Below are 13,710 nucleotides of genomic sequence, written 5' to 3' on the forward strand. Positions count from 1 at the left end.
AATCAGGCTCTTTGGTCTGGCCTAGTAGAAGTTTGGAGTGTGGACTGTTTTGAGGTTGTGGACAGGGGTCTTTTATACTGATAAACAAGTTCAAACAGGTCCCATTATACAGGTAACGGTGGGAGTACAGAGGAGCCCTCTTAAGAAGAAGTTACAGGTCTGTGAGAGCAGAAATCGTTGCTTGTTTGTAGGTGACCAAATACTTATTTTCCACCATAATTTGCAAATAAATTCCTAAAAAATCCTACAATGTGATTTTCTGGATTTTTTTTCTCATTTTGTCTGTCATAGTTGAAATGTACCTATGATGAAAATTACAGGCCTCTCTCATCTTTTTAAGTGGGAGAACTTGCACAATTGGTGGCTGACTAAATACTTTTTTGCCCCACTGTATATACCTCAATTTGGGTGGAGTCTCCTCCTCCTCTCTAAACATTACATCTTTATTGATAGGCAAGACCTTAAGTGATTCGTGCAATAAACTGTTCCTTCTCCCTTAATGTGCCCTGACCTGACCTGACCTCGGCCCCTTTCCTCACTAATCCACAACTCTACACCCTTATCAGTGCCTGCCAACATGTGATCGTTTTTCCTGCACTCAGCACATTCCAAGCTTAATTGCATCCACCATATACGTACATTCCTCCTACAGATAATCATTCAATTCAGGTGTAGACTCTAGACTATGGCACTCCTCATGTCTCTAGTATAACTGATGATTAACAATATTTAAAGTTTAGAAATCCGAACCCATCAAGACGTACGACAAGTTAAATTACAGTGCGTTGGGAAAGTATTCAGACCCCTTGACTTTTTCCACATTTAATTATGTTACTGCAGTTAAGCCAGGGTTGGCGTTTTATTTGGAAATTGGGCTGTGCAGTTTTCAAAAACATATCCCTGTCACATGACTATACAGAAATAGTGAAATATAATGAAATAAGGAGAGGGAGTGGACATACACGGCGTAGAAACAGTAGATATCTTCTATGTGCGCTATTTCTATGCAGCTATTTCAAACAGCTGAAAATACAATATTTTTGGTTATGGAAAAGATTATTCACAGCTTTTTAGATGGTACAATGATTATCTACACTATAATTGCTTGTTTGTCACAAATGTAAATTGGGCAAACTGTTAGAATTTTAGCAACCAGGAAATGGCGGAGTGATTTCTTCATAGTGCATCTTTAAACCAGTAAAGCAGCATCTCTTTCTAAGTACAACTAAACAAGGGGAGGAGATGAGAGAAAGTGAAGGGAGATACAACGTTCTCCAAACAATGGCAGTAGTTTATCTAGTGAAATTATTTCTACCTGAATGCATGATCCTTCTCCTTCAATTTCCAGCTGTTGGAACATCAAAGTTATCTTCGGCTATGGAATCCTCAGATGACAATGTGTATTCATGACCAGTTGACATATCCACAGTATATTTGAATTCTACTTTGTAATCAAAAATGAAGATAGAGCAGCTTCTCCTCTCTCCTGTATGTCCACTCCCTCTCCTTATCTCATTATATTCGCCTATAAAAAAAAAATTGTGGGAGGTTCTCTTCAGTAAATGTGAAGGAGGAGTTAAGATGGAGCGGCTCCTTGTTAAAGGGAAATATCACTCAAAAACTCTCTTTTGGTGTTTTTTTTCATTAGTCCACTGTTGATACAAAATGTTATATCGTCATGTTCATGTGGCTGGAGACACTCTTCTTCTTAAAAGTCCAATATCTTGACAACTTGACTGCTGACATGCATAATATGTTGGGACTGTGTCAACAGTGGACTATGGAAAAAAAATATTTTTTGAGTGAAATTCCCCTTTAACGTCCAACAGCGGAAGTCCTATCACAGGCTCTATCTTCTCCCCTGAAAACCAGAATTTCCGGTTTTTGTCAACTCTGCAAAAGCGAATGCCCCTGCTATCTGTAATCCATCTCTACCTTCCCGCTGTACAAACTAAAGCCATACAGAAATATGAAAAGGGGGTCAGAACCTCCTTTAAAAAAAAATATATATATACATACAGAGTCATAGCTGTAGTATTGGCCTAATTTAAAATACATGTGTAATTATAGTATGTCTCATTTGACAGGTTTTCACCGTCATCTCCTAGTATTCAATCAACATATTCTTTTTTTCCTTGAGTCACGTTGTCCAGAACTGAACACAGGAAGAAAGAGTGATGCTTTCACATCAGTAAAAGTGTAGTAAAATTATAAATAGACAGAGTGTGTCTGGTACAGTCTAGAAACACTCCTACTGTAAACAAATCAAATCAAATTTTATTGGTCACATACACGTGATTAGCAGATGTTATTGCGGGTGTAGCAAAATGCTTGTCCTTCTAGCTCCGACAGTGCAGTAATATCTAACAAGTAATATCTAACAAATTGCGCAACATATACCCAATACACACAAATCTAAGAGGGAATGAATTAAGACCATACACATATGGGCGAGCGATGTCAGAGCGGGACAGACTAAGATACAGTAGAATAGTATAGAATACAGTATGTACATATGAGATGAGTAATGCCAGATATGTAAACATTATTAAAGTGACTAGTGTTCCATTCCTTAATTCCTTAAAGTGATTTCTAGGCTATGAGATAGAGGCTGTTTTTCAGTCTCTCGGTCCCAGCTTTGATGCACCTGTACTGACCTCGCCTTCTGGATGGTAACGGGGTGAACAGCCACTGGCTCGGGTGGTTGATGTCCTTGATGATTTTATAGCTCTTCTCTAACAGTTAGTGGTGTTGAAGGGTCAGTAAGGACATGGAAACATTGACGTGGACTTAGAACATGCAACATGCAAGTTATATTGAAAGGAAATACAGTGCACTAATTTATCTTGTCCACTAAGGACCTGGGGAAGCGTTGCATTGGAGAGAAGAGAAGTATGTAGCTCGCAAAGTTTTTTTTTTAAGTAGCTCTCATGGAGACCCCTGCCATACAGTTGAAAAATCTAGCCAATACATTTTCATTTGAATAACATTGTTTGTGAACTTCAGAGCTGTAATGCTTTGACACTTTAGCGTTGGTCGATGTCCATGCGATCGCAAAAATCTAATTAGCAAAATAATAAAAAAGCCCCTTAAAAAATCTCAGTTTAAGCTAGAGATATCTGTTTTTTAGCATTGGATATGTCTGAGTCCACCGGATGCCGCCTATGTCGCACTTTTGCATCTGCAGTGAAAGGTAGAGCTAGAGTGGTGTTTGTCAGACCATGACGCATCCTGAAAATCAATCTTTTCACAAAATTGTCTGTAGCGCCCGAACGGTTTGGCCTATGGTTTGACTCTCACAAACACGATGGTTATTATGGATGTATCCAAATAAATGTCACTAGAAAACAGCTTAAACAGATGAACATGTGGCTACTTTGCTGTCATTCGAACGACTGGGTCACGTCTCTAGCAACCGAATGACCAACCGGCTTGGGTAGCAACCCTAGATTTGTGTCTGGACTATATATTGTGGAAGGATGAAATACTATGAAATACTATGAATAAATTCATCAAAATAACATGTTGGTAACCCGTTGTATAAAAGTGATAATGCCCTCGAAATCGGTGTTTGGAGAATATAGTAGAGCGGTTCGCCAGACTTCTAACACCCGTGCCAATGTATTATCCATACACCAGCTTCTCGGGCATTATCACTTAAATGGAATGCAAGGAGTTTGATAGCCATTGGACAAGAATTACATGATTATGCATGATTTAGATGTTTTACCAGACGTGATGGTATACTAGATGGTATACAACATGGTTTTAACCTCAATTGGATTATATTATTCCTGGTTTCATCTCCGTGAGAAGTGATAGGATAGAGAGTGCGGGTGTTGGGTGTGCTATATTTATCAAAGAAGGTGTAGTACAGTGCGTTCGGAAAGTATTTAGACCCCTTTACTTTTTTCACATTTTGTTACGTTTCAGCCTTATTCTAAAAAATGATGACAGAATGACAAAGCAAATTCAATTTTTTTTAACATTTTTGCTAATTTATGAAAAACACCCTGAAATATTACATTATATTACAGTATTTAGACCCTTTCCTGAAAACTTTGTAGAAGCACGTTTGGCAGTGAATACAGCATCTAGTCTTCTTGGGTATGACTCTACAAGCTTGGCACAACTGTATTTGGGGAGTTTCTTCCATTCTTCTCTGCAGATCCTCTCAAACTCTGTCAGGTTCGATCGGGTTCAAGTCCGGGCTCTCGTTAGGCCACTCAAGGACATTCAGAGACTTGTCCCGAAGCCACTCCTGCATTGTCTCGGCTGTGTGCTAAGGATCACTGTCCTGTTGGAAGGTGTTCCCCCAGTCTGAGGTCCTGAGCACTCTGGAGCAGGTTTTCATCATGGATCTCTCTATACTATGCTCCGTTCATCTTTCCCTCGATCCTGACTAGTCTCCTAGTCCCTGCCGCTGAAAAACATCCCCACAGCATGATGCTGCCACCACCATGCTTTACCGCTTGCCATTCAGGCCAAAGAGTTCAATCTTGGTTTCATCAGACCTGAGAATCTTGTTTCTCATGATCTGAGAGTCCTTTAGGTGCCTTTTGGCATACTCCAAGCGGGCTGTCATGTGCTTTTTATTGAGGAGTGGCTTCCTTCTGGCCACTCTACAATAAAGGCCTGATTGGTGGAGTGCTCCAGAGATGTTTGTCCTTCTGGAAAGTTCTCCCATCTCCACAGAGGAAAGCTGGAGCTCTGTCAGAGTGACCATCAGTTTCTAGGTCACCTCCCTGACCAAGGCCTTTCTCTGCCGATTGCTCAGCTCTAGGAAGAGTCTTGGTGGTTCCAAACTTCTTCCATTTAAGAATGATGGAGGCCACTGTGTTCTTGGGGACCTTCGATGCTGCAGACATTTTTTGCCAAGCCTCCCCAGACCTGTGCCTCAACACAATCCTGTCTCGTTTCCTTCGATCTCATGGCTTGGTTTTTGCTCTGACATGCACTGTCAACTGTGGGACCTTATATACCTTATATAGACAGGTTGGTGCCTTTCCAAATCCTGTCCGATCAATTGAATTTACCACAGGTGGACTCCAATCAAGTTGTAGAAACATCTCATGGATGATCAATGGAAACAGGATGCACTTGAGCTCAATTTCGAGTCTCATAGCAAATGGTCTGAATACTTATGTAAATAAGATATTTCTGTTTTTTATTTTCCATAAATTTGCAAAATATCAACCTGTTTTTGCTTTGTCATTCTGGGGTATTATGTGTAGATTGCTGAGATCTTTTTTTTTCATTTAATCCATTTTAGAATAAGGCTGTAACGTAATAACATTTGGAAAAAGTGAAGGGGTCTGAATAGTTTCCAAGCCAGGACTTGAACCTGATCGAACATCTCTGGAGAGACATGAAAATAGCTGTGCAGTGATGCTCCCCATCCAACCTGACAGAGCTTGAGAGGATCTGCAGAGATGAATGAGAGAAACTCCCTACATACAGGTGTAGCAAACTTTTTTATTTATTTAACCTTTATTTAACTAGGCAAATCAGTTAATTAAGAACAAATTCTTATTTTCAATGACAGCCTACCCCGGCAAAACTCGGACGATGCTGGGCCAATTGTGCGCCGCCCTATGGGACTCCCAATCCCGGCCGGATGTGATGCAGCCTCTTGCACTGGGAGCCCAAGCTTGTAGCGTCATACCCAAGAAGACTTTGTAATCGCTGCCAAAGGTGCTTCAACAAAGTACTGAGTAAAGGGTCTGAATACTAAATGTAAAAGTGATATTTTTGTTAAAAAAAAATGTTGTTGCTAAAATGTCCAAAAACCTGTTTTTGCTTCGTCATTATGGGGTATTGTCTGTAGATTGATGAGGGAGGGAAACAATTTAATCCATTTTAGAATAAGGCTGTTACGTAGTAAAATATGAAAAAAGTCAAGTGGTCTGAGTACTTTCCGAATGCATCGTATGTGTGTGTTGAACTGAGCATCCCTGAATAACATTTCAGTCAAAATGATACCCTAGTCAAGTGTTCCTACATCTGCCTCATGTTAAACATACCGTAGCTGTAGTGTTGGCCTAATTTAAAATACATTGTGTACAGTATGCCTCATTTGACGTGTTTTAACCTTCACCTCTTAGTATTTATTCAACATATCATTATAACATGTTTATCACTTTTTCCAGGGCTGAACACAGGGAGAAAGTAATTTGATACCACATCAGCAAAAGTGTAGAGATGTGTCTCAACATTATAAAAAGACAGAGTTTGTCTGTCACAGTCTAGGAACACTCCTACTGTAGAAAGATATTCTGCCACAGCTACTTGTTTTGGAGGGTTAGTTGTTTTTACATGAAAACCTTTTCCTTTTTCAGAAAATAGAATCCAGAAACCATACTGAGGAGTTAAAGGAATGACAGATTTTCTCTCAGCAGTTTCTCTGGCCACACCGATATACCATGACATCTTTTCTGTAAAATGATCCCCCCCTTCACTTCCCAGTAGTGCTGTCCAGAGTCGAAACGCTCTTTACCCAACACATGGGGATGCCTGTTTGAGTAATCTTTATCTTCTCCTGATCTGTACTGAGCCTTTTTTCCTTCTTCACTCACTTCAAAAGCAAGGGGAGCAGTATGGACATCCATAGTGACGTTCTCTGAGGGAAGAGAATATGGTTTCATGAATTCAGACACAATGTTGACATGGATGGTCTTGAAATTTAGGCTCATACAATAATAATTATCATCTAATAAACATCTGGTAAAAAAATCCTACCTTTGAATCCTCTCACCTGGAGCATAAAAGCAAATACGAAGTCAATGGAATGCACTGAGATGGTACAATTTAGATTCACATTAGTATGAATATTAGATTCAAGTAAACTTTACTTAACTTTCGATGATTAACTTGACCTTTTAGATTAATTCCTTTTTCAACAGGTTGTTTCTCATTGATGTGTCCGGACTCTACAAGCACAAATACCATGAACACACTTAGGTAATTCTACTGAAATGTATAAGAATATTAGTGACTCAAGGCGGACTTTTGGATATGAAGCATGGTTATCAAACTTAGGAATGTTATACATCAGAATCATGGCCATTCATTGATTACCTTCAATTAGGTGCCTTGTATCTGTTGAATGGAGAAGGTGGAAGGCAGTATAAAAATGTGATATTTACTTGCGATGTGTGTGTATTTCCACAAACATTTGACTTCGTCAAATGAACGGTATCTGTTATATCACCCAAATACAATGGATTAAGAATGAAAACATTACCTGGCCTCTGCTCAAGCTCAATTTCTGAAGAAATGCAGAGAAAACCCACACATCCTATTTGATGACACAACATATCTGATATCTCATTAGATACACATCATATTTCTATTTATTGAATGTCACACAGATCACATAACAATGTACATTACCTGGACTGCCTTTGCTTTTTTTTGTGATGACAGACACTCTAAAATAAAACAATGATTGCTGAAATGCTTTAAGATAAAAAAGTTCTTGATAAATATTGATAGTAACAATTTACAGTATATACTTCTTTGTTTGCCCAGCATGATGACCACAGATGCGAGAGCAGAGAGGAGGAGCAAATATGCAATAAATGCTTCTCTCCAGGCTCCTGCACACAGAAAATCTAATTCACAAATTCACAAGCGCTCATAAGGCTGAAAGATAGAACGATAGAGACACATCTTCAGTTTGTTCACATTCCTCTTACAGCAGATCATTTTTGGGATGGGAAGTAAGTGGGATCTGAATGTGTGAATGATGTTTGTAGGACGCTCACTCACCAGGCTGGCATATCTGTGGCAGGATTCTGCTCGCTCTCTTCTCCTCAGACAAAGAGACTGTACAGGAGAGCCAATCGGAGTCTGGGGGAGAATACAGCAGCCAACTACTTACACTCACCAAGCCCTGAGAATCTGATTCAGTGGAGAGAGACAGAGGAAGAGAGATACAGAGACAGAGATAGATAGAAAGAGTGGTTCCCCCTCTCCAGCCCCCCAGTTAGAGACACCCTGCCCCTGTACCGGGGGTCCACAGATGCCTGGATGCTGTGGTCCTTGTATAATAAGGCAGGTCAGTTGAAGTTACCAGGCCGGTACCAACGCACCTCCAACGGCTCTGCACTGAAGATAGGTGAGAGGTCACAAGGTAGGGAGATGGAGGCGTTTATCCGGGTCAAGATCGGACCATGAGGGACCACCAAAGTGAAGACCTCTGGGGTAAAGGGTAACAGAAAGAAGAATGTACAATGAAGAATTATCATTCACTTTGCCCTGTTTATGCACTCCGTGTTGTTACATTGGACACGGAAGAGTAGTTATTTACTCAAAAATACTTTGTAAACATTCTTACCAGGGTTTTGAGCTGGGATAGGATCAGTGACAACTGGCAGTATCAGCACCCTCATAAATACCCCTGTGTTGAAGAGAGAGGACAACAACACTGTTACATTACCCAGCTAAATGTATACATCAATCAAACGATCATGTGAACACAGTTTCATGTGTGTTAGGAAAAGATCTCTACAAAACAGGGCATTTACATTATGCACTTTGGAATTTCAGACAAAGGGACAGTGTGTCTGAGTGTTATGTATTTATTGCCATGCCAACTTCAACCCATTAAAAAATGCAATAAAATGACTACCAGACAATGTTGCAACGATCATGTGACTATCACTGATCATAGTAGAGATAGAAACGGACAAAAATTCCTGAACAAAACATAAAACGCTGTACAAACATATTCCTTATTTTGTTAAATTGCAACATTACCAGTTATTGTTTATGGCCACTTCATGAAAAATAATTACATTTGGGTATGTCTATTTAGGCGGAAATCAAAATTCTGCCCTATTATTCAACTGGTTTTAATTACTTAAAGTGGCAATCAGCAGTAGAAACAATAACAAAGCGGTCTCCCCACTCCTGGTTCAGTAAAAAGCTGAGGAATGGGGCTGGAGAAATGTAACCACTCTCAAATTCATAAGCAGAGCAATGGATGCAAGGATTGACTATCCATAATATCAAAATTATACTTTTAACCATGTTTTTTTCTTCTTTGTTTATGAACAATGGAGTTAAAACAAGCTGTATATTTAGGGTCCTGATGGGGTATGACACTTGAACTAAGCTCATGAGGCATTCTTAAGTGATATTCTTCAAAAATCTATGGGTACATATCATTCATTTAAAAGTTAATTTAAAGTAAAAAAGTTGATGTAGCAATGCTCCTATCTTTTCCGTATTACCATGGATCACAGTTTATCCTGGCTCGTAGACTAAGGAACCATCTAACATTAAGTTGAACTTCCCCTAAACGTAAACAAAAACCTGTAACAATGTTGGCATAGATTGTTTCTCCTACCTTTGAATCCTTTCACCTGGTGCCAATCTGCATACAAACAAATACCAAGTAAATGTAAAATGCAGATGTTACAATGAAGATTGTGTAGGAAAATAATATTAAACATTTTTACCTTGTAGATTAATTCCTTCTTTGACGGGTTGTTTCTCCAGACTGTTTTCTGTCCCTAACAGGGCATATTGATAATAAATATAGTTAGGTAAATATATTGCAAACCAAACTAAGAAATTAGGCATGATTATGAATGTTACGCCATAGTTTACGATCATGAATATTCATTCATTACCTTTCAATAGTATTTTTGTCTCTTGAGTGAAAATTCAAGTCAGTGTAAAAATATGAATAAATTGTTGAACAGAGTCAAATCTAAAATTGAGATATTCGACTTAGAAATTTGAGTTCAAGACATGTCATATGAGAATATCTCCCACAAAAATGTGTTCAGTATGAAACAGTGAGCTTACCTGATTTACTCTGTTCAAGCTTCATTTGACCTGAAAACAAAGCCACTATCAAAATCATGTTAATATAAAATCAATCATGTTTTATGTTACTACGTGTTACATCTAATTTCATCACACTGATGAGATTTCACATATCTACAATCTGTATGGTGTTTAATTTTCTGTGATGAAAAGAACGTGCAAGACCCTGAAAGATAACAAGGATGACTGTTGAAAGGTTTTACAATAAAAATCTTTGTTAACAAATCTCTATACAGTAACTTTATTATCATTGACATATATTGCTGTTAATGACAAGAATGTGTTTTATACCTCTATGTTTGAGCAGAATGCAGACCACAGTTGACAGAGCACTGAGAAGGAGCAGAGACAGGACCAAAGTCACAATGAAAGCTTCTTTCTAGGCTCCTGCACACAGATATTCAACATGGACCAAATTCTTCTAAAATCTTCGTAAAACACAGAAAGGCTTCCTAAGCATGTTCACCTAAGATTAATCAATGACATAATAAATTATACACTCTGTGTGAAATAATAGGGGTGTCATGATTTTTCATACATACAACATCTGTAAGGTCCATCAGTCAAGTATTGAATTTCAAGCACAGATTCAACTACAAAGGCCAGAGAGCTTTTCGAAAGCCTCATTAAGAAGGGCAGTGATCGATAATAAGATAATAATTATGCTGTGGACGATGTATTAAACCACCCAGACACATCAAATATGCAGTCATCCTTCTGAACTGAGCTGCAGAACAGGAAGAACACTCCTCAGGGATGTCACCATGGTGATTTTAAAACACCTACAGAGTTCAATGGCTGTGATGGGAGAAAACTGAGGATGGATCAACAACATTGTAGTGACTCCACAAGAATCTAAATGACAGAGTGAAAAGAATACAAATATACAGAATTTAAAAAAATATTCCCAAACCTACATATGTATGTAACAAGTCACTAAAATAATACTGCAAAAAAACACACTGCAAAGGAATACACTACACGCCTAAATGCAAAGCCTTATGTTTGGGGCAAATCCAACACATCACTGAAAAACTGCCTTCTTATTTTCAAGCATGGAGGTGGCTGCATCATGGTATGGAATGCTTGACATCGGCAAAGACTGGGGAGTTTTTCAGGATGAAAATAAATGGGATGGAGCTTAGCAGAGCCAAAAATCGTAAAGGAAAACCTGCTTCAGTTTGCTCTACACCAGACACTGGGAGAGGAATTCAACTTTCAGCAGGATATTCCCTACAACACAAAGCCCAATCTACAATGGCGTTGCAAGACTTGAAAATTGCTGTCTAGCCATGATCCCCAACACCTTGACAGAGCTTGAAGAATTGTTGAAAATAATAAATGGGCAAATATTGCACAATACAGGTGTGCAAAGCCCTTATGCGACTTGCCCAAAAGGACTCACAGCTGTAATCGCTGCTCCTCCCTTCCTATAGGCAGTAACTCAAACAGGATGTACCCGTGACAAGGACTATTCAACGCTGGTCTGACCAATCGGAATCCACACTTCAAGATTGTTTTGATCACTTGGACTGGGACATGTTCCGGGTAGCCTCAGAGAATAATACTGATTTATACGCTGATTCGGTGAGTGAGTTTATAAGGAAGTGCATAGGAGATGTTGTACTGACTGTGACAATTAAAACCTACCCTAACCAAACCGTGTAGTTATTCCCTCCGCAAGGCAATCAAACAAGCAAAAGGTCAATATAGAGACAAAGTGGAGTTGCAATTGAATGACTGTTTCGTTTCATTCATTCTCTTTCTTATTTTGTTTAGTGTTCTGTTTTAATAAATTAACATGAACACTTACCACGCTGTGCTTTGGTCCGATGATTCCTCATCTACAGACGACGAACGTTACAGAACTACCCACCACCAAAGGACCAAGCAGCGTGGTAGGAGGGAGCAGCATTTGTTGGAGAGTTGGACATGGGAGAAAATCCTGGACGGCAAGGAACCCTGGGCACAGACGGGAGAATATCGCTGTTCTAAAGAGGAGCTGGAGGCAGCTAAGGCGGAGCGGCTACGCTACGAGGAGTTGGCTCGAGGAAGCGTGCACGAGAGGCAGCCCCAGAATTTTTTTGGGGGGGCCACACGGGGAGATTTGCGGAGTCAGGTCATAGACCTGAGCCAACTCCTCGTGTTTGCCGTGGGGAGAGAGTGACCGGGCAGGCACCGTGTTATGCGGTGAGGCGTACGGTGTCCCCAGTGTGCACTCATAGCCCAGTGCGCTACATCGCAGCTCCTCGCATCGGCCGGGCTAGAGTGGGCATCGAGCCAGGACGGAGTGTGCCAGCCCTGCTCTCCAGACCTCCAGGACGTCTCCTCGGCTCGGGTTATCCTGCGCCAGCCCTATGCACGGTGTCCCCGGTTCTCCAGCACAGCCCAGTGCAGCCTGTTCCAGCTCCCCGCACTTGCCGGGCTACACAGGGTATCCAGACAAGACGAGTTGTGCTAGCTCAGCGCTCGAGACCGCCAGTGCGCCTCCACGGACCAGTGTATCTGGTGTCTCGGCCAAGGAAGAGGCCTCCTGCATGTCTCCCCAGCCTGGTGAGTCCTGTGCCTGTACTAAGCCCTAACCCTCCTGCATGTCTCCCCAGCCTGGTGAGTCCTGTGCCTGCTCCCAGAGCCAGGCCTCCTGTGTGTCTCTCCACTCCAGTGGTGATCCATGGCACGAAGCCTCCAGTGATGATCCATGGCAAGAAGCCTCCAGTGATGATCCATGGCATGAAGCCTCCAGTGATGATCCATGGCAAGAAGCCTCCAGTGGTGATCCATGGCACGAAGCCTCCAGTGATGATCCATGGCAAGAAGCCTCCAGTGATGATCCATGGCACGATAACCCACACAATAACCCATTATAAAAAAAAAACAACAGGTTATTAGACATGGTAGACAAAAAAATGAAATGTTACATTCACGTAAGTATTCAGACCCTTTACTCTGCACTTTGTTGAAGCACCTTTGGCAGTGATTACAGCCTCAAGTCTTCTTGTGTATGACGCTACAAGCTTGGCACACCTGTATTTGGGGAGTTTCTCCCATTCTTCTCTGCAGATCCTCTCAAGCTCTGTCGGGTTGGATGGGGAGCGTCGCAGCACAGCTATTTTCAGGTCTCTCCAGAGATGTTCGATCAGGTTCAAGTTCGGGCTCTGGATGGGCCACTCAAGGACATTCAGAGACTTGTCCCGAAGCCACTCCTGCATTGGCTTGGCTGTGTGCTTAGGGTCATTGTCCTGTTGGAATGTGAACCTTCGCCCCCAGTCAGGTCCTCAGTGCTCTGGAGCAGGTTTTCATCAAGGATATCTCTGTACTATGCTCCGTTCATCTTTCCCTCAATTCTGACTAGTTTCCCTGCCGCTGAAAAACATCCCTACAGCATGCCACCACCATGCGTCAATGTAGGGATGTTGCCAGGTTTCCTCCAGACGTGATCCTTGGCATTCAGGCCAAAGAGTTCAATATTGGTTTCATAAGACCAGAGAATCTTGTTTCTCATGAGGAGAGAAGTGGCTTCTGTCTGGCCACTCTACCATATAGGCCTGATTGGTGGAGTGCTAGAGAGATGGTTGTCCTTCTGGAAGGTTCTCCCATCCCCACAGAGGAACTCTGGAGCTCTGTCAGAGTGACCATTGGGTTCTTGGTCACCACCCTGACCAAGGCCCTTCTCCCCTGATTGCTCAGTTTGGCGGGGAGTTCAGCTCTAAGAAGAGTCTTAGTGGTTCCAAACTTCTTCCATTTAAGAATGATGGCGGCCACTGTGTTCTTGGGGACCTTCATTACTGCAGAAATTGTTTTGTACTCATCCGCAGATCTGTGCCTCTGCACAATCCTGTCTCTGAGCTCTATGGACAATTTCTTCGACCTCAT

General features: G+C 41.2%; 2 protein-coding genes across 4 annotated transcripts in view; both read right to left on the reverse strand.

Annotated features, from left to right (window-relative positions):
* LOC112069279 (butyrophilin subfamily 2 member A1-like) overlaps nucleotides 1-1,495 on the reverse strand; it is a 16,386-nt gene extending 14,891 nt beyond the window's left edge. The window contains exon 1 of the mRNA XM_024136579.2: nucleotides 1,316-1,495. Within this exon, the coding sequence (XP_023992347.1) occupies nucleotides 1,316-1,325 (10 nt within the window). The 5' untranslated portion in view covers nucleotides 1,326-1,495. The remainder of the gene's footprint in view (nucleotides 1-1,315) is intronic.
* A 6,374-nt stretch (nucleotides 1,496-7,869) lies between these two features.
* Nucleotides 7,870-13,710, reverse strand: part of LOC112069270 (butyrophilin subfamily 1 member A1-like) — a 47,264-nt gene continuing 41,423 nt past the window's right edge. The window contains exons 6-7 of one of the 3 annotated variants that reach the window (XM_070438493.1): nucleotides 10,129-10,224; nucleotides 9,817-9,846 (exon numbers count right to left, since the gene is read on the reverse strand). In XM_070438493.1, coding sequence (XP_070294594.1) covers nucleotides 10,217-10,224 — 8 coding nt within the window. In that variant the 3' untranslated portion in view covers nucleotides 9,817-9,846; nucleotides 10,129-10,216. Of the gene's footprint in view, nucleotides 7,903-9,816; nucleotides 9,847-9,977; nucleotides 10,004-10,128; nucleotides 10,225-13,710 lie in introns of those variants that run through there. The other 2 variants (XM_070438494.1, XM_070438492.1) reach the window with 2 other exon arrangements.

The sequence above is a fragment of the Salvelinus sp. IW2-2015 genome, unplaced genomic scaffold, assembly GCF_002910315.2.
Source record: "Salvelinus sp. IW2-2015 unplaced genomic scaffold, ASM291031v2 Un_scaffold959, whole genome shotgun sequence".
Classification (NCBI taxonomy): Eukaryota; Metazoa; Chordata; class Actinopteri; order Salmoniformes; family Salmonidae; genus Salvelinus; species Salvelinus sp. IW2-2015.